The 20,502-nt window shown below is 53.7% G+C and overlaps 1 protein-coding gene across 10 annotated transcripts; it reads right to left on the reverse strand.

Moving 5' to 3' along the window:
- Positions 1–1,205: 1,205 nt before the first annotated feature.
- Positions 1,206–14,627, reverse strand: SLC34A1 (solute carrier family 34 member 1). Of its 10 annotated transcripts, none has more exons than XM_027546854.1 (13): positions 14,541–14,627; positions 13,468–13,596; positions 13,170–13,319; positions 12,957–13,085; positions 12,742–12,885; positions 11,705–11,816; positions 11,388–11,583; positions 11,211–11,306; positions 4,846–4,915; positions 4,422–4,589; positions 3,114–3,230; positions 2,889–2,968; positions 1,206–2,189 (listed from the first exon to the last, which is right to left on the reverse strand). In XM_027546854.1, exons 2-13 carry the CDS (start codon positions 13,574–13,576, stop codon positions 1,686–1,688), a joined length of 1,875 nt encoding a protein of 624 aa, XP_027402655.1. In that variant the 5' UTR covers positions 13,577–13,596; positions 14,541–14,627; the 3' UTR covers positions 1,206–1,685. The 10 variants fall into 10 exon arrangements, with proteins under 10 accessions (XP_027402655.1, XP_027402654.1, XP_027402656.1 ...); XM_027546853.1 differs by having other exon boundaries at positions 2,889–3,013; XM_027546855.1 differs by lacking the exon at positions 4,422–4,589 and having other exon boundaries at positions 2,889–3,013.
- Between the last annotated feature and the right edge of the window lie 5,875 nt (positions 14,628–20,502).

The following is a 20,502-nucleotide window of genomic DNA, read 5'->3' on the forward strand; positions in this document are numbered from 1 at the left end:
TTGAGTTGTGAGGGCGAGTGGGGGAATTGCTGATGAGGAAGGTACTTTACTAGATCCTTGCAGAAGGGTGCCTGGTGAGGTTGGTATGAGTCCAGAGGCTTCCCAGTCTCCTAGGCTCTATCTCAGGACCTCCCATGGGTGCCCTGCCTCTGGACTAACTCCCTAGGCCAGAGTCCGAGGGCCTTGGTGCCTCCCCAGGGTCCCTAGGGACATCCAAGCTGAGGAGGCATAGCCTCCTCAAACCCTCCAACTCAGACCTGAGTATCTTTTCCCACAAAACTTCCACAAGTCTGTGTGGGACAAACTCTAAAGGAAGTCCCCTCCCCACCCTCCTGCACCACTCCCTAAGCTGGGGCCAGTGTACTTCTCACCTCCAACTAGCAAGAAGAAGCACTAGCAAGGGCTGTGGGTGGGTAACATGATGGGGTTGGTAGCTTGGAGAACAGCTCTGGGGCTTCCAGGCCCTTGCATCCCCCCACAACACTTCAAAGGGGGTGGATGTGGAGGTGGGGAGGCAAGTGTTGTAGACCATCACAACTAGATGCGGGGCCCTACAGTCTTCCTGCCACTTTGGGATCCAAAGGCCCCAGAGATGTCCCTGGACTAGAGGGAGGAGCTTTGGCATTGCCCGCACTTTGCCTCTCCTTCTGCAGACCTCTGTTCAGGGGGCCCTATGGGGGAGGAGGAATTGAAAAACTTGTGTGGGCTTAAATGAAGCCTGGTTTACTGCCCAAAGGCAGAGTATAAAGGTGGGAGGGAAAGTGGCTGGTCTCTGCCCGCTGCACACTGGGGCCCAGGGCATGGCTTCTCTTGCCCATCTCCACCCTCCCTCTCCTTCCTCCAGTAGCCCTGACGGGCCCCCACCTGTCACTTGGTTTCTGGAGAACTGATTTTATCCCAGAGAAGGGTAGGGAGACAGGTAGAGAGCAGAGGTCAGCCTGCTGGGGTTGGGAGATAGAGGTGCACAGAGCCCTCCTTTCATTTGCCTTAAGGTAGCCCTCAAGGTGGCTTCCAGGGAGTTTGAATTGTGGATTGGACTCGTTAGGCAGAGTCAGGAGGATTGTTGGGGAGAGCTTGTTGGCTGGCTTTCCCAGGGCACAGCAGGCTCTCTTTCGGAGGGGAGACAGTACTGCTGAGCCCCAAACCATGATCTGTTCCTCCTCTCCAGATGGAGAGCAAGCAGATTTCCAAGTGCACAATAAGAGTTTCATTTCTTTCTTTTCTTTTAATCAGGCAGTGTTAGGAAGGGGCTTGTAGTGGAGATGCAGAAACCCTGGGCGAGGATGAGGAGAATGGTATCATGGAGGAAGGAAGGTGGCAGGGAGGGGGTGAGAATTCAAGCAGTGACTCAGGCACCCACATCTGTGCCCTAGCAAACAGCTGTAGGTCACGTACACGGACTCACCCTCATTCCCACCCAGCCTAGTCAGAGTTGTGTGTACACAGGGACACAAGTGCAGGCTTTCAAAAACATATGCAAAGGACTCACAATCATACCCAGATACCTTGCAGTTGGCATGCAGCCCCCCCCACACGCACACATACACTGACTCTCAGCCGCACAAGCCGAGACCCAGGACCTGTACAAGCACCAGCACATGCCCAGTCGCACCCCTCTGCCCTTCCACCCTGGGCATCTCAGACACAGGCCCCTTCTGGCTCCAGGCAGCCATCTGGGCTGGAGTCTAGAGACGGGTGGCGTTGTGGTGATGGGTCATGGCAAGGTGGGGGGAGGGTGTGGCAGGGGGCAGTTCCTCCAGGAAGACCCTGGCGGGCAGTGGGGGTGAGCGGGGCTCGGCCCTGGCACAGCACAGGGTGGCACGGGTGATGAGGCGGTCCAGGGGCTTCAGGGAGTGCATCCATAGGGGCAGGAAGTCCCATGTCTGCAGCCACTTTGGCAGGCACCCGGGGCTGCGACTCTGCAGCACGCTGACAAGTACCACGAAGGCCAGCAGGGCCCCGAAGGGTGCACCCACACCTACCATAGCCCGCCAGCCTGCCATGGAGAGCCCAAACACCATCGAGGGCAGCAGCAGGAAGCACAGGAGGAGGTAGAGGACAGCGAACCAGCGATACTTGGCTGTGCGTTTGCCCAATGCCTTGGCCATGCGGATAGGCAGGCGCGTGCAGGGCATGGGGTACCACAGCAGGATGCCGGAGATGTTGAAGAAGAAGTGGCAGAGGGCAATCTGCAGGGGAGAGGGCAGAGGGGCGGAGGCGGGCATGGGCCCTAGCTCCTGAGTCAGGATTAGATGACGGGAACACCGGCTCTGGGCAGCAGGAAAGTCAGCACTGAGGGCTAGCACGCCCCCAGTGAAACACTGGTACACTTCCGGACCAGTGGGTACATAACTGCTGCCCTAAACGCTCCACATTTCTTCCCACTAAGCCCTCTCTCAGGAGTTCCCCAGCAGATCCCATCCAGATCCAGGAGCTGAAAGATTCATACTGATTTCTGGTTCAGAAGCTCTGGCCTCCTGAGTGGGCAACATCCTGGCTTACCAGTTACTCCTTTGCTCCTAGAGCAGCAACCCCTTTGCTGTCTGCCCCCCAGTCCTTGATCCCCCAGATGGAGCCAGGCCCCCTCCTAACAGCACCCCTTCCCTAGAGTGTGAATCCCACCGACTCTTGTTCATTGATTGGCATGTGTGCACGCTCAGTCGTGTCTGACTCTGGGTTCTCAGCAATGTCTCCCTTGTTAGACTCTAAGGTCTTGATGGTGGCGCCAGATATACTTTGCCCATATGATTTCCATAGAGTCTGGCATAGCAGGTGCCCCCTACTAGGCAGTCAAAAACTGTTTGGTACACACTGTCTACATGGGTCAGGCTTCAGGTGCCAGTCTTAGCCCTGCCCTCCCTCTGGCAGGGCTCCTCTCCCAAGCTCACCTGGAAAGCACTGGACAGCTTCTCCCGGGGGCTGGCCAGGGCAGCCAGTATAGCCGTGGTGGTGGTACCAATGTTAGAGCCTAGTGTGAGCGGGTAGGCGCGCTCAATGCTGATCACACCGAGGCCTGGGGGCAGAGGAGAGGGCATGGGCTCCCCAGCTCCCTCCTTCAGTCCTTTCCCTGCCGGCCCCTCCCCACCCGAACCTGCCTCCGTGTGAGGACTCACCGATGAGTGGGGTGATGGCTGAGGTGAACACAGAACTGCTCTGGACGACAAAGGTCATGCTGGCCCCTACCACCATGGCAAAGTAGCCTGTGGCCCAGGTGAAAGGGGTGGGAAAGTCTGCGAGGAAACTGTCAGTTGGATCAGTGGGAGGGGATTGAGAGGGGCAGGGACGTTTCTTGGGGAGGAGGTCTCCAATGCCAGCTTCCAAGTGGCACCTTGTCAGTCTCCTACTCAACAGCGGCAGCTTCTCCTGGTCCTCCTTGATCTTGGATTTAAAGACCCTTCTTAGCCTGCTTCCATCATACTTTTGCTCCCTTGTTCCTTCTGCCTGGGATAGCTTCCTCACTCCTAAATATTCATGCTCAGGACTCAGCGTGGATATCTCTGCCGCTGGAGAGCCCTCCCTGACCCCAGTCCCCAGGCAGACTTTGCTTCTCCTTCCTCTGAACTCTCACAGATCCACAAATGCCCCTTATTCCAGCATTTGTCATATGGCCTCTGCCCATGCCAGGTGGGGTCCCCAAAGCTCAACGTGAGGCTTAAATGGTGTCACTGCCCCAACCCCCCAAGTGCCCCCATCGCCCTGGATAAAGTCCAGGCTCTAAGTGCAACCTGCAGGGCCCTGTTACCTTGCTGACCTCTCCCTGGCTTTGTCCACCTCACTCACCGAGCTCCCACCACAGGGCTGGCCACCTTTCTGTGCCACAAGCCTGCCTCAGAGCCTCTGCATGTACTGTTCCCTCCACTCAAAAAGCTCTTCGGCCACGTCTGACTGCTTCACATGTAGGTCCCTGCTCAAATGTCACCTCTGCACAGAAGCCACTGACCACCTATCAAAAGCAACTCTTCCATACTCTATTTGCTGTTTTTGCTTTCTGTTTGGCAGTTACTGTTCTCTTTTATCTAAATTCATCCCCCCTCGATCATTTTTTTTTACTGTCTTCCCATATGTGCTATGAGCCCCCTGAGGGCAAGAGCCATCTCTGTGAGGCTCACCTCTGTATCCCTCACACCACTCTGTGCTTGGTACACAGAGGGAACTTAATGACTGTTAATTGAATCAAACAATGGCCTCTGGGAATCCCTTTGGAGCCACCTGCTGGAATGGAAGCAGCCACAGATTCCCAGCTTGTCAGCATCTCAGGGACCTCATATATCACCCAGTCCAACCTGTTCTTTGTTCACATGGGGAAACTGAGGCTCAAAGATGGTAGGGCTTTACCCAGATCACACAGTAAGGCAGTAGAAGTATTAACAAGATCCAGAAGGCCCGTCCTGGGGCCTGCCCACCCACCACTTGGGGCTCACCAGTGTTGATAACCTTCTGAATGACCTTGGCCACCTGGCCCTTGAGCAGAGAGTTGAGCATCTTGACAAGGAGGATGAGACAGGTGCACAGGAGTGCCAGGGAGCCAGCCAGCAGGATGAGCCCCACAGCTAGGTCAGGCAGCCCCGTGTCCACAAAGATGTGGTTGCCTGTGGGGTTGGGGAGTGGTATCAAGTTGCTGCCCCCTCAATCCGGCTCCCAGCCCCCAACCTTTGCCACCCTCTTGGACTCAGAGCCTCGTGTTCCTTTAACCTCTACATGAGAGCCTGACCCCAGCCCAGGAGCTAGGCTGGCCAATAGATGTCCTCCTGGGCTGGAAGCAGCAGTGGCCAGGTGGAAGATAGCCCTGCCTCTGCCAGGCTCTTCCCTGCTGGGCTGGACATCTCCCATACTGTGGGCACTCACATTTCTCCAGGGTGGCATTCCTGAGCATCCGGCTGGTGTTGGCCTCTGCCCTGGGCATAGGAGTGGGAACCTAGATTAAGAGGAGAGGTCAGTTCAGTTCAGTTGCTCAGTCATGTCTGACTCTTTGCAACCCCTCGGACTGCAGCACACCAGGCTTCCCTGTCCACCACTGACTCCCAGAGCTTGCTCAAACTCATGTCCATCAAGTCGATGATGCCATCCAACCATCTCATTCTGTCATCCACTTCTCCTCTTGCCTTCAATCTTTCCCAGCATCAGAGTATTTTCTAATGAATCAGTTCTTCAAATCAGGTGGCCAAAGTATTGGAGCTTCAGCTTCTGCATCAGTCCTTCCAATGAATATTCAGGACTGATTTCCTTTAGGATTGACTAATTTGATCTCCTTGCAGTCCAAGGGACTCTCAAAAGTCTTCTCCAACACCACTGTTCAAAAGCATCAATTCTTCAGCGCTCAGCTTTCTTTATGGCCCAACTCTCACATCCATACATGACCACTGGAAAAACCATAACTTTGACTAAGTGAACCTTTGTTGGCAAACTAATGTCTCTGCTTTTTAATATGCTGTCTAGATTGGTCATAGCTTTCCTTCCAAGGAGCAAGCGTCTTAATTTCATGGCTGAGATTCACATAGCAAATTTAGGAAAATGCATTCTGAGACTGGGGCTAAAATGCGGGTTAGGGAGAGATGGGGATGGAGAGGATACAGGTGGTCCTTGTGACTGCATGCCCCTGGGTGCTTTGCTTGCCCTCTGTTTCCTCTAGTGATGAAATGGGGGTGAAAACATCTGCCACAGGAGAATCTGGCTGAAGTTGGCCCTCAGAATACTCTACTGCATCAACTCACTGATCTGGCTCTCACCGGGGCCTGCAGGGGCCTCCTGATCAGATAGCGTCTTGTCCATGTTTCTCCCACCTCTCTTTGGCCCTGGATGCTGCTGAGCATGGCCCACTTCTGGAAACTCTCCCTTTCCCATCTTTTATTATCAATCCCTGCCTCAGTGGCCCCCTCTTCCCTGGTACCCTTGCCCCATCCTCTCCCCTCGGGCATCTAGCCCAAGTTCTGGAGTTTTCCTCAATTCCTTGTCCAGAGAGGATGGAGCCGAGGGCCCAGGCCCTATATTTCTTCCCTCCCCCTCTAATGTCAGTGAAGAGGAGAGGGTTCCCGAGGAGGTCCTTTAACTCAGAGGGCCCAGGGCCAGGCAGATTGCCTAGATGAGGGGCTCAGGCTGTGTGTGGAGGTGTTGGGAAGCAGATGGGTCTAAAGGGGCAGCAGCTGCTGAGCTCCAGGCCACTGTCACCATCCAGAGGTGCAGCCCAGCTCAGCCAAAGGGCCTGCTTTTACAAGAGAAACCAAAACTCTGAACATTTAGATAAAATCTCCCAATCTGTAAATGTTGGCAACTGCTTCAAGATGTACTTTATAATTCTGTGAAGGCCAGTCTGACCTGGGGACAACTCCTTTGTAGCCTTCTTGAGTTAGGGATTTTTTTTTTTCCTGGCACAGCTTGTAGGATCTTAGTTCCCTGACCAGGGATTGAACCCAGGCCCTTGGCAGTGAAACTGTGGAGTCCTAACCCCTGGACTGCCAGGGAATTCCCTAAGGAGTTCTTTTTAAAAAATGCAAGCTGAGGCTCCTTACCTTTCCCCCAGCATCCTGTCAGTGAAAGGAGAAAGTGGGCCAGGCTTGGCTGCAGAAAACCCATGTCACGAAGGACAACTTGGGTCCTGGAAAGGGGTAGTGACTCCTTGGGTCCCTAGCAAAATGCAAGAACCACAGTGTCTGTCACCACATTCTGCCACCTGTGGGAGCTGATATAGACCCTGGTCCCATTCTCCCTAAGGGGTCAGCAGCTCACACCCCTCTGACCTCCCTGGGTGCTGGGGGGAGGGGCTCAAGTGGGGTATGGCACTTGGATTTACAGCTCCTTTATGTTTTATTCTAAATTGTGTCATTTAAAAAAAATGTATGTTAGAGATGGGCTTCCCTGCTGGCTCAGATGATAAAGAATCTGCCTGCAATGTGGGAGACCAGGGTTCGATCCCTGGGTTGGAAAAGATCCCCTAGAGAAGGAATTGGCAACCCACTCCAGTATTCTTGTCTGGAGAATTCCATGAACAGAAGAACCTGGTGGGCTAGAGTCCATGTGGTTTACAAAGAGTCAGACAAAACTGAGTGACTAACACATACTTGTTAGAGATAAGAACTACTTATGGCACATGACTTTAAATCGGGGCTTATTTTAGTGGCATGTAGTCCCGTGAGTGGGGCAGCGCACTCATCTGTGCACCCATATTAGAGCCCTGCAGCACCTTCAAGCCTTGGCCATAATCACAGGCTGAGAAGTCAGAGAAAATGGTCTCTGATGGGCTTGATTGCAAAAGCTGGCTGGGAAAGCGATGGTAACTGGGAGGGAGCCAGGTTTTTGCTATCAGGCAGATCTGAGTTCAGTCCTGCTTTTTATCCCAACTATCTTGCGCAGGTCATGCCACCTCACTGAGCCTGTTTTCTCTAAAGCAGGATAAGAAAAGACCTGTGCTCAAACCCCAGCTGAGCACTCCCTGCTGTGTGACACTGGACCAAACACGAAACCTCTCTGAGCCTCCGTTTCCTTGTCTGCAGCGTGCGGTCCATAATGCAGCCCACTTCTCCCCAGGGGCTAGTTGTGAGAAATCTGGAAAAAGAAAGTGTGGAATTTATGTGCCTGAAGGGACAACCCAAACTAAGGAGACCTCTGGCAACTGAAAATGTGAAAGTGTTAGCTGCTCAGTCATGTCTGACTCTTTGTGAGCTCATGGACTGTGGCCCGCCAGGCTCCTCTGTCCATGGGATTCTCCAGGCAAGAATACTGGAGTGGGTTGCCATTTCCTTCTCCAGAGGATCTTCCCAGCCCAGGGATTGAACTCAGGTCTCCTGCATTCCAGGCAGCCTTTTCACCATCAGAGCCACCAGATTAAGCTCACAGAGGGATGTGAGCTCCAAGAATTCTCCCCACCACCCCGGCGGGAGGTGGGTGGGGAAATAGCAGCAGTGTTTGGGCCTGTACTGTAGCCGCTCCTCCAGGAGAAGGGGTGTTCTAGGGTCTTTGTTTTCCTGGAAGCAGAGCGTGAGTGCCGTGCTAGTGGCACCCTCTGGTGGCGAAGAGAAGAATTCATTTTTACAACCCTACCTATCACCCCTGGAAGGTCTCCAAGTGGCTGTGGTCACCTGCTGGCATTTATGCCGGATAGTCAGAGTGGGCAATGGACACATATGGTGGGATATACATCTGGAAGAGAAGTCGAAATGGAGAGTCAGGAGTGTGGGGTGTAGTTTACGCCAGGACTTTGGTCCCCCCTCAGTTGCATAGCCTTGGACAAACCTGTCTGAGCCTGTTTAAAATGGGGTTGTGAGGGGCTTCCCTGGTCCAGTGGTTAGGAATCTACCTGCCAAGGTAAGGGACACAGGTTGGGTCCCTGGTCCTGGAACTAAGATCCCACGTGCTGCAGAGCAACTAAGCTTCTGTATCACAACTACTGAGCCCTCGAGCTACAACTGCTGAAGCCTGGAGCCCGTGCCCTGCAACAAGAGAAGCCACCACAGTGAGAAGCCCACACACCACAATTAGGGAGTAGCCCCCACTCACCGCAACTAGAGAGAGCCCATGTGCAGCAACAAAGACCCACCGCAGCCAAAAAATAAATAAATTTTTAAAAATGGGGTGTGATAATCCCTGCCTCCCAGGTTGCAAGTCTGTGGAAGAAGCTTCTTTCATCCATGCATGTAGGGTTGACAATCCACAGGGTGACCAAACAGGAAGGTAATTCCCAGGACAGTGTCAGGATCCCCTGAGCATCAAGAGTTGTTGGAATACTAATACCAACTCTGGCTTTTTCTTTCACCATCTGGAAAATCCCAGACTGCCAATCACATAGGTGCCCTGGAGGCTGGCTCAGGCGATGTTGGGCCTGGCTTGGTGCAAGCTGGAGGCAGTGAGAACAGGTCAGAAGGGGCCACAGGGAGACCCAGTGGCCAAAGGAAAAATGTGTAGGAGGAGCTGCCAGGGCACCTGATTGTGAACCACTTTCCTGAGGGGACTGTCCCAGAGAGAGGGCCAGGACCGGGAGCTTACCTCACACCCTCTGCCACTCTCCAGGCCAAGGAAATTCTATCTGGACCCTGCTGTCAAGGAAAAGTTTCCCCAGGAGGGCTGGGTTGAGAAACCAGTGCACGGGCGAGTGGTAGCAGGAGCCATGGAGGAACATGTGAAGACAGGGAACTGGGCAGCTTGCTTCTGGTCACTGGACCTCAAGTTCCAGGTGGACCATGTCCGCCTCACCAGCATCACTAAGAGTTCCATCAGGTGAGGGCCCCGTTTGCATCCTGCAAAGGGAGACTGGCCGAATGCAGCTGCAGGCAGGTGGCGGGGATTTCAGTAAGCAAGGATCACCACGGGCCGAGGAACTCCCTTCCACAGCTCGCTTTTTGATCAAAGTGTGTGACTCACTTTGCAGTGAAGCAGAGGGGATTTTAGTGATTCAGAGAGCTTGGAGAGTGCCCAGCGTGCTTGTGAGGAGAGATGTGTTAGTGGGGTCATAAAGCCACTGCAAAAGCTGTCTGCATGGGTTTTTTGATATCGAACTGCCTTGAATACTCAGCACTGAGCTGGAGCTGTGTGCCACTCAGATGCAAAGGAAGCTTGCAGGGCTGGTTGAAAGAATGTTCTCTGTTCACGCTGGGATAAAGTCCAGGAACATCAAGTAGGGAGTGAAGAAGCTGTGCTGTTTCCTCATCTTTCTTTCTTGATGGCGTTACTTGTATGTCATAATCAAGGGGAAGTAGATACTGTGGATTGGAGAAGGCAATGGCACCCCACTCAAGTACTCTTGCCTGGAAAATCCCATGGATGGAGGAGCCTGGTAGGCTGCAGTCCATGGGGTCTCGAAGAGTCGGACACGACTGAGCGACTTCACTTTCACTTCTCACTTTCAAGCATTGGAGAAGGAAATGGCAACCCACTCCAGTGTTCTTGCCTGGAGAATCCCAGGGATGGGGGAGCCTGGTGGGCTGCTGTCTGTGGGGTCGCACAGAGTCGGACATGACTGAAGCAACTTAGCAGCAGCAGCAGCAGATACTGTGGATTATGGTTTTGATGAAGCGTTTTCCTTATTTGATGGCTAAATGAGAAAGTGTGGTAATTGCCTGCTTCTTTGTTAGCCTGGTGTGATGGCTGGTCAATGAGTGTCCAACTGATCCAAACAGAGCCTCATTCCAGGCGTGAGAAGCCAGGAAACAGCAGGAGAACACACAGGACAAGGGGACACAAGCCTGCAGCAGTCTCCAGCAGAAGGAGTACGAGTATCAGTACAAGTGGCTGTGTGTCTCCCGTGAGGTCTCCATGGCCTTCTTGTCCTGCTTCTGGGCTGGTTCCCTGTTGGTCCTGGTTTTCCCAGGCATCCTTGTAGCGCTCTCTCCCTGCCTTCCTCTGCCCACATTACCTGGGCAGAGCTGTCACTAAGCAAGTCCCTAGATCCCGATGGGGAGAGACAGCCCTAGAATGCAAGACCTATGCTCGGGGCCCTGAAGCGGTAGAACAAGCTTTAAAGGGTTTCTTAGCCTCTTGGAGCCTATTTCTTTACCTGTGAAACCACAGGGTTGAGCCAGATCAGTGGTTCTTCAACTAGTGGGCTTGTTGAAATGCAGACAGCTGGGCTCCATCAGATTTCTTTTTTCTAATTTAGTGGGTCTAGGAAAGGGCCAGATGCTTTGCGTCTCTAGTGGGTTCCCAGGTGGCAGGTGTGCCGTTGGCCCACACTTTGAGAACTGATCTTTGGGCTAATTCAATAACATGCCAACTCTAATTGATTAGCAATGGCTGCCTGAAGCTGGTGTGAGCCTGGGAGAGTGTACCAATATCCGCCACAGGTGCAGTATCATAGCAGAAGTGCCCCCTACTTGTCCTCCCAAGCTAAAGGATTGCCAAGGTCTCTGGTGCTGCTGCTGCTAAGTCACTTCAGTCGTGTCTGACTCTGTGCGTGCGACCCCATAGACGGCAGCCCACCAGGCTCCCCCATCCCTGGGATTCTCCAGGCAAAAACACTGGAGTGGGTTGCCATTTCCTTCTCCAATGCATAAAAGCGAAAAGTGAAAGTGAAGTTGCTCAGTCGTGTCCGACTCTTCACGACCCCATGGACTGCAGCCTACCAGGCTCCTCCGTCCATGAGATTTTCCAGGCAAGAGTACTGGAGTGGGTTGCCATTGCCTTCTCCGGCCAAGGTCTCTGCAGAGATTTTAAACAGACCATGACGCTAGCAGTCAGCTGTCTGAAGAGGGAGTCTTCTCACCAAGGCTGGACCCGGTACTCACCTCTGTGGGGTCTGGGTAACACCAGACCCGGATGAGGCTGTGATTTCTCAGGGACTCGTCCCCCGAGGCAAGGCTGGTAATCACAGACTTGTCCAGCTGTGGGCAGTGTGGGCGGTGGGTGTGAGGGTGAGGTCCTACAATCCCCTGGGCCCCACCCCACACCCGCCTTGCCTCTACCTGGATGATGAGCTTAGTGAAGGGCTCCGTGATGATCTTGAGCAGGTCAGGGGCATCGCGGCCGCCGTGGATGTTGAAGGAGGCCACCACAAGTCGAGTGATGCAGTGCAGGTACCCTGTGGCAGCCTCCAGGGGCAGCAGCACCAGAACTGACAACCAGTTAAAGCAGTCGTGTACAGTAGCCCCCGCGAAGGCCCTGGGCAGGGAGGCCACATTGCAGAGCAGGCTGGAGCCGGGAGATGCTCAGACTAGGGGCTCCTAGCACGAGGGACCACCCTCCCCCAATAAGGACAGGCCCCTCCCCACTCCCCCCTCACCGCCGGAAGTCAGTTCTGTCCCCCGCCTGCATCAGGGCCACAATGGTGTTGGTGACGGAGGTGCCGATGTTGGAGCCCATGATGATGGGGATGGCAGAGCTCACCTCCAGCACTGGTAGAAGGAGGCAGGAGCTGGGTGGGACGGCCACCCAACTCTTGCCCCCACAGTTCCTCCTGTAAGACCCGTTGCCCACATCCCTGCTTCAGCTGGCATTCTTGCCATGCTGCTGACTCTGCTAAGCCTTGACATCACAGGTACGAGGGGCATGTGCTGTGTGCGTGCGTGTAAACTGACGTTCACATATGCGTACTGCCCCTGCAAATATGTGACTGTGTGTGTGGGTGCGTGTCCATCAGGACATGGGTCCTATATGCAATTGTGCCTCTGTGCTTGTGTGTGCACATACGTACACGAGTGTGATGTCAGTTTCATGTGTCAGCTTGGCTAGTACCCAGTTACTCAATGCAACTCTGATCTAGATGTTGCTGTGATTTCCCTCAACAATCAGTTGACCTTAAGGAAACAAGATTAATCTCAGTAATCTGGGTGGGCCTCATCCAGTGAGATGAAAGGCCCCAAGAGCAAAACTGAGGCTTCCCTGGGGAGGAAATTCCACCTGTGCCCTGTGGTATCGGCTTCTGCCTCTGAGTTCTGGCCTGCCCTTCCCCATGGCCTGCCCAGCCTGCCTTGCAATCACGACAGTCAGTTCCTTGTGATAAATCGTAGATGTCTCTATACCTCCTGCAGGTTCTGTTTCTCTGATTCCTCTGGTTCTGTTCCCCCGACTGATGGAATGAGTGAGTGTGTGGCAACATGGAAGTGAGCCTTCCTGGGCCTGTACTCCCCACTTGCCACCCTTCCTGGCTCCTGGGCACCCCTCCTGGCTGAGACTCAAGGCCACGCTTTGGAGAATAGAGTGGGAGATGCCAGAGCAGCCCATTGTCCTCTGCCCCTGTCTCCTGCTCTTCCCACCCAGAGCCCCAGGTCCAGCATCGAAGCCCCCTCTACTCTCCCTGACCCTGGTGGGCCAACTCACAGCCAGAAGAGACCATGCTGACCACAATGGATGTGGAGGTGCTTGAGCTCTGTACCAGCACAGTCACCAGGATCCCCACCACCAGGCCCGCTACCGGATTGGACAGGATGGCGTTGTCCTTGAAGATGTCGCCAGCCACCTTCCCTGGGGAACATAAGCCAGCATTGTCCGAGACGCTTCGGGCCCCTTCCCTGGCTCCCTCCCCTCTGCCCTACCTCCAGCCAGCTGGAAGGCCGAGCTGAGCACGTCCAGGGAGCAGACGAAGAGGTAGAGGAAGGAAAGCATCAGTGGCACCTTGAGGAGAGTCACGCCAGCCCGGTGCAGCTTCTGGACCAGTCCGGGTTCTGGAGACAGGTGGTTGTGAGTGCAGGGGGTAGAGGGTTCTGCCAATGACTGCCAACACCCCTGCTACCCCAACCCAGGCCCACCTGGCTTCCGCTCATCCTCCAGGGCCAGCTTGGCAGGCAGTGGGTCATGGTGCTCCACAACCTCCCCATAGGGGCAGCCATGCTCTGGGAGGGCCACGGGGCCCACGCTGGGGAAGCCATAGGCCGAGGTCCCTGGAATCCTGTGCAAGACTGGGGAACAAGGCTGATCAGGATTTGCCTGAGGCCTCATGTCCCAGGGAGGGTTGGAAGGGTTGGGCGGAGGGCTAGAGGCCTCCCTCCGGGGTGGGGCCATATGCAACAGAGGGCAAACAGGGTCCGGGGTGGGAGTAGCACTCACCCTGTGGGCTGGGCACATAGGCAAAGGCCGCTCCATGCATCATGTGCCCACCACGGACTGGGAGTGGGGAGACAGCCCGGCCTCCCACCTTCTCTCCATAAGACATCATCTCAAGTGCACACTGTGGGCCTGCGTGTCAGATGCATAGCAAAACTGAGTGATGACTGCTGTGCCCCGGAAACTGACACACACTCACACACTCATCCCCCTACATCCACACCCATACACTCACTTGCACAAACGCCCATGGTGTGTGATCCCGAACACACCCCCAGTGAAGCACACCCTCCACCACCACACATACCCAAAGAGGCACACAGATGCTCAGCACAGATTTGGGGATTCATTCATTCATTCAGCAAGTATTTATTGAGCATCTACTCTTTCTAAGGTACTGAGCTCGATGCTGGAGTACAGCTAGCTAAATACAGATACAGCTTCTGCCCCCAGGAAGCTCAAAGTCTAGCAGAGAAACAGATGTCAATGAAATAATCCCTCAGATCGATGGAACGTGGCAACAGGAACAAGCATTCTGATGACAGAGGAAGGTGCCACCAGAGGTGTCCCAGAGGTACAGGGGTTCACCCTCACAAGTGAACTTCTTTCCCTATCCATCCCTACCCTTCCCTGCTCTGCCCCAGCAATACAAACACTGATGGGACTTTCTGCCGTGTATGAGGCTCAAACCGGGACTGGTTTAGTTAAGGAGGGTCCCCACCCTGACCCCAAGTCTGGGAAGTCTCCAATTTGCTTTAGGACCCCCTGAACTGCCCCAGGAGTTCTCAGTGGCTGTTGGGGTGGGAGTACCCCCATCTACTTCAGCACCCCTACCCTCCACCCCTCAACCTTATTCTAAGGGTCCTGACTGTTGGGGTTGGGGACCATGCAGAGCTGAATTCCAAGCCCTGGAAGAGCATGAGTCCATTCTGCAGACTCTGAGGCAGTGAGCCAGGCTGGGCTGGGACTGAGATGTTACAGGGGACGGGAAATGGGAGCACAGTAAGGACAGGGGCAAGGGGCCCATTTTCTGCTAAGATGGAGATGGGATTGGGATGTGGGGACTCTAGACTCACCTTGGTGTTCTGTGTTTCAGCTCCTGCCAAGCAGCTCAGGGAAGCCCTAGGAGCCTGAGGAAAAGCTAGGACCTTCTCTTTATACCTTTGGGTCAAGGGCAAAGTCCCTAGAATCTAGCTTCCCTCCCTCTGTTCCCCAATTAACTTCATCCCAGAGATTCCTCCTGGTTAATTGCTAATCGTCAGCTCTGCAGGGGGAGTCTGTGGATAGGCTCTTTCCTCTCCCACACAGATACCCAGCCTGAACTGTGACTCAGAACCGGCAAGGATGGCACAGATGATCCCATGTCCCTAGGCAGAGACCCTGATGTCACTCAGGCACCTCATTCCCAGAGTCCCCAGAGACGCCATGGCTCTGGCCTCTTTCCCTCATTCTTGGCCAGACATACTTCCCCAAGAGGTAACCCAAACACACTTTATACTTGCTTTGCCTCTGAGTGTCCTTAAGGACATTTGAAGGAGAGAGAGTGTGTGATGGAGGAAACAGCAGAAGACAATCTCAAAGGGGCTGTGTAGTGCTCAACCATGGAAGGTCCACAACCCTAGATCTGAGATATGACCCAAGAGAATGTGAAGCCCCTACTTGGATGGGGAAGGGCCTGGTCTACATTTTAGAATGGTTCGGGGTGTGGGAGGGTTGGCATGAGTCAAGGGGAGTGAGTCTGGAAGCAGAGAGACCAGGTAAGAGGGTGATGAGATGGTCCAGGTTATAGAGGATGAGGTCTGAATCTAAGTGGGAAGAAAAGAAACGGAGAGGAGAATGTGCGCTCCCGGGATGCTTTTTATTGAAATTTGAAATTGTTAGGCCCTAGTTGTATTCTTTGCGACCCCATGGAATATACAGCCCATGGAATTCTCCAGACAAGAATACTTAAGTGGGTAGCCATTCCATTTTCCAGGAGATCTTCCCAACCCAGGGATCGAACTCAGGTCTCCCGCATTGCAGGCGGAATCTTTATTGTCTGCCCAAGTAGTTGTTATGCTTGGGCAGAACAACTGGTGTTGGGGGTGGTGGAGGGAGAGGAGGTGTATCACAGCTGGGTTTCTGGATCAACAAGCTGATGATGACCTGAGGTCTGTTGAGGAGTCCCTGAAATGCAGGGAGTCTTTGAAAGTTTCTTTCCCTTTTATAGGACCTTGAAGCCTGAGTTGGGAGCCCTAACCTCATAGAGACATGTCATTCCTTTCTCAGGGATTTAGAAAATGGCAATGAGTATGGATTTATATGGGAGCTGTAGGACTCAATGAACTAAATGACCCATCTCAGTGCCTTGAACAAAGGACCTCAGCTTGTTTGTTCTCTTCATGCTCTCATGCCCCTTTCACTGTTTCTAGGATGGTTGAAGTGTCCCTGCCAAAGAAATGACCCCAACTTCTCCAGATTCTAAGCCCTGTTTCAGGTCAACAGCTCTTGGCTCAACAGCCCTCTCATTGCTCAACATCTTACACATCTTAGGGTGACACAGACCCAGTGTTTTCCTTCAAGGAGGATGGACATTTTTGTCCACTTCCCTCTTTAATATTAGTGCTTAATTTGCACAGCACTGTGGGATTATCCACTGCGTAGAGTTCACAATAGACTGTTGAAGTGACTAAGAGCAAGGAAACAGGCCAACCTGCATTTGGATCCCAGCAGCCCCACACTGCGGCCATGGTAGTCCAGGCCACAAAACCCACGAGGGTGAGGGGGATGGAGGCGTGCCTGGGATTGGTTTTGAGTAGAGTGATCATGAGTCCCAGTTTGCCTGGCCACATCTGGGTTATGACTGTTGGCCCAGAGTCCCTTTCATTTTGCAAAGTGCCCTGGTTTGGAGGATAAGCCGTATGGCTTGTTCTGGAAGATTCTGAAGAACTAAGGCAGGGAATCAGCCACCGGGTGCTTACTAGAAGGGTCTCCATTCAGAGCAAAAGGAAAATAAAAGCAATCCTGCTACCCAGAAACATCACTGTGGTGTCTAAGACACTACCTTTCGTCTTTTTCCCTGTGCCTGCCATCTATGGAGTCGCACAGGGTCGGACACGACTGAAGCGACTTAGCAGCAGCAGCAGCAGCAGCAGACTGCATCTTGCTTTCTTTCATCTAACATTCTAACACGAGCCTTTTCCTCTGTCTTTACACCCAGCACACATATTGTTTTTAGTGATTGCATCACATTCAGTTATGAACCCTAATTTACATGTTGAACCTATGGGTGTTCTAGAACCTCTCTTACTTGGAGGAAGTGATTTGGGTAAGATTGGGGTTCATTCACGGGTGGTAGGGGTGTTGCTTATCCAGGGAAATGCAGTTATTACTGTATTCTTCTGTTGGAATCATCCTGAAGCTCAGAGGCCCTGATGGGTTTGGAGGTTGTCTGGGTACAAACATCCCCACCCATAGTGGTTCCAGGGACCCCCACCCACAGGCGTGGTCCTCTCTCCTGCCTGCTCCAGTCAGGCTCCAGGCAGGAGCAGTGGTATCCAAGGTGCTCCTTATGAACTGGAGGCACGTCTCCTTTTTAAGGTTTGGACCTTTGACAGTTTTGAAGCCTACCTCCCCTGACCTCAGCTCAGGGTTTAGCAGGGGGAGACAGTTATTAATGAAATGCCTCACAGGAGATACAGTTACAAAATGCTGTGGACATGCACCAATTCCAAAAATATTTTGGGGGGAGTGGGGCTCCTTGGGTCTTCCCCAGTGGCTCAGTGCTAAAGAATCTGCCTGCCAGTGCAGGAGATGCAAGAGACGTGGGTTCGATCCCTGGTTCGGGAAGATCTTCTAGAGGATGGTATGGCGACCCACTCCAGGATTCTTGCCTGGAAAATCCCATGGACAGAGGAGCCTGGTGGGCTACAGTCCATGGGCTCACAAAGAGTCAGACACAACTGAAGTGACTGAGCACTCATGCATGGGGCTACCACAGCCCTAGCAAAAGCATAGAGGTGATCAGAACTGCCTTTGGGACTCTTGAGAGCAGTGGAGAAGGTGGCCACACCCCAACCCCCAAGCATTTCAGCCCCTCTGCTCATCTCAGCTTCTGCTCACAGCCTGCCTCCTCCCCTCCTCTGTGACAGACTCTGTGTGTCCCCTGAATGGTGGGTCCCCCCCTGTCTGCTCACCTCTACTCCAGCCATGGCCTCCCCCAGACCTCTGGACCTAGAGCCTGGGTGGTTGGCGGTGCCTCACACTGAGAAAAGGCACGCAGGAGGAGCAGTTTTGGAGGGAAGATGCCAAGATCTGTCTGTTCTGAACTGTACTGCTGTGTCTGAGATGTCTCTGGTGCAGGCAGTTGGAGCTGTGGGTCTGATGCACACGGCATGCTCCTACCCCCACGTGGGGCCTCCAGCACATTCTGACCTCAGTGAGCAGCACATGGGCCAGACCCAGACCCAGACCTGGAGCAGGCATCTTTGACACGTGTTTGCCTCCACCTCCTGGTCTCAGATCCATCCCCCTATTTTCCCAATTTTTCTTTTCCGGGAGCTTCCTAATCCTTCTGCCACCTCCTGTCCTGGCCACCATTTCTCAGCTGGCTTAGTGCAATAGCCTTTCTGTCCGATGGCTCCCTGCAATCCCATCTCCAGAAAAACTGCCAGCCACCTTTCAAAAGGCAAATCTCACCATGGCACCCCTGTTGCTTTTAAATCCTGTCCCTGCTAGCCTTTAGACCAGCATCTGGTCACAGCTAGGGGCCCAGTGTGACTTGACTTACTGCCTGCATGGCCTCAGGTGAAGGTGCCCGCAGGGAGAGTGGGCACAGTGAGGAGAGACCCAGCCAAGCACCCACATTTGAGGGAGGACACAGGAAGAGGTACAGTAGGAACCCGGAGAAGAGCAGAAAAGCAGGTGCCCCAAAAGCCAGGATCATCCCCGTTTTGAAAGAGACACCCTGGTCAGCATGATCAAATACTGCTGAGATGTCAGGAAATGTGAGAACAGAGCAGACTGAGTGACCTGGGAGAGCTGAACCAGGGCAGTGCTAGGCAGAGGAAGGAGTGGGAGGTAGGAGCAGAGACAGTGCAGCTAACATGAATGGGGCAGGTGACAGACTTGGAATTTCATCACAAGGATGACAAGGGTCTCTCTAGGAGTTGCATAATTGCTGAATGGAGTGGAGAATGGTACCAAGAGCCAGTATGTGGATCAGAAAGTGTGCGAGCCTTGGGATCCGGCACAACCAGCTCTGTTTCTGCAGTTCTCTGTTGAGATTCATTTTCTCCTTAAATATACACCGTTTGCTTCACGTGAGTTTTCTGTGGGACCTAAAGTTTGACAACAAGCAAAGGAGGAACAACTAACATTCCATTCCATGGGGTCACGAAGAGTCGGACACGACTGAGGACTAAGCACCGCACCACCCTGGGTCTTCATTGCGCCTCAGGCTTTTCTCTAGTTGCAGCAAGCGGGGGTTACTCGCTCATTGCTGTGGACTGGCTTCTCGCTGTAGTGGCTTCTCTTGCTGTGGAGCATGGGATTTGGGGCACACGGGCTTCAGTAGTTGCGGCTCCCAGGCTCAAGAGCACAGGCTCAGTAATTGTGGCACACTGGCTTAGTTGCTCCAAGGCATGTGGGATCTTCCCAGATCAGGGATTGAACCGTGTCTCCTGCATTGGCAGGAGGATTCTTTACCACTGAGCCACCGGGGAAGCCCTGAACTGGACTTTTTGAGGGGATCTCAATGACCACAACAGGGTTTCCCATCAGCACGGTTGGGGAACTTGTGCCTCTTCTTGTCCACATTTATTCATTCAACCAACATATAAGCCCCACGGAGGCAGCACAGAGCTGTACACTGGGAATATGGGCGTCAACATTCCCACCCAGCGTGTGGCCAGCCAGACTGCACACCCAGCATGAGTGCGCGTTGCACACGTGGAGGTCTCATTTCTGTATCTGTGGTCAAGGCAGCCACTCTAACCAGCAGGCTGTCACCTGTCACCTCCTTCTGGGAACAGAGTGTTCCCTCCCTCCCCAGCCCTCTTGACTGGCCTCTCATAGAGAGCTGGATTTTGATCTGAGCTGCCTGGCACAGAGCAGGCAGAGCCCGGAGATGTTGTTTCATCTGAGCCCCACTTTCCAGAGTGGGGCCAAGACTGCATTAGATCCTTTGTGTCCAGGGCAGGGGTGGCTGGCCTGAGGATGCCGTGTCCTTGTATAGGGGATTTGTGCCCCATATAATGATTAATCCTGATGGCCCAGTCACCAGTCACTCATTGACTGACAAGGCCAAAGTCTGTGGCCAAAAGAGCTGAGGCCGCTTTGGGCTTTTCTCAGAAATCACTTCTTCCCCTGCAGCTCTGTTCGTTATGTGCCCCAGCCCAATGCCCTTCCTGCTGGCCTCAGGAACAGGCCTGAATGGGAGGCTGTGAACTCACAGCTGGTGGTCCCAGCCTCTAGCTTCTGGGTTCCAGACCTGAAGCTCAGAGATTGGCTTCAGACTTAGGGTCCTGGCCTCCACGGTCTGGACATGGAACTTGTCTCCAGTTTCTGGGGCCCCCACTCTGGTTCTGGCCTCCAAATGGGCTCCGGGATCTGAGTTCTGGTCTCCGGCTCCAGTTTTAAGCATCAGATGTCAAGCTCTGGGCTCTGGTTCTTGGCACTGGACTTCAGGTTCTGAGTCCTCATTTCCAATTTCAGATCCAGATGCCAGGTTCAGCTTTCCACTCTTGGCTCCCTGTTCTGGGTCGGAGCTTCAGTTCCCAGATGCAGGCTTTGTGCTCCAGATCCCAAGTTCTAGTTCCACCTTCCAAGCTTCAGGTTTGGGGTCTAGGTTCTGTGTTCCTCAGCGCCTCGGCAACGAGGCAGGAAGATGGTGGCCTCCTCCTCGGCTTGTGGGGTTACCTTGACCCATCCACCTTGGTTGGCTGCTTCCTTCTGTCAGCTGGCACTTCAGGCCAGCCTGGAGGTCGGATGCTCAGTGGGGCTTCTCCTTGGCTTTCTGTCCCTCTACACACAAGCCAGTTCTCTGGAGACAGGAGCTGA

The sequence above is a fragment of the Bos indicus x Bos taurus genome, chromosome 7, assembly GCF_003369695.1.
Source record: "Bos indicus x Bos taurus breed Angus x Brahman F1 hybrid chromosome 7, Bos_hybrid_MaternalHap_v2.0, whole genome shotgun sequence".
Lineage (NCBI taxonomy): Eukaryota > Metazoa > Chordata > Mammalia > Artiodactyla > Bovidae > Bos > Bos indicus x Bos taurus.

Excerpts from the sequence above, each read along its gene's own strand:
- SLC34A1 (XM_027546853.1), bottom strand. The coding sequence starts at position 13,576 with ATGATGTCTTATGGAGAGAAGGTGGGAGGCCGGGCTGTCTCCCCACTC. Across the intron at positions 11,817-12,741 it reads CAGCATGGTCTCTTCTGGCT|TGCTGGAGGTGAGCTCTGCC; the intron begins GTGAGTTGGCCC and ends TCCTTCTACCAG. Across the intron at positions 3,014-3,113 it reads AGCCATCACCCCACTCATCG|GCCTCGGTGTGATCAGCATT; the intron begins GTGAGTCCTCAC and ends CTCTGCCCCCAG.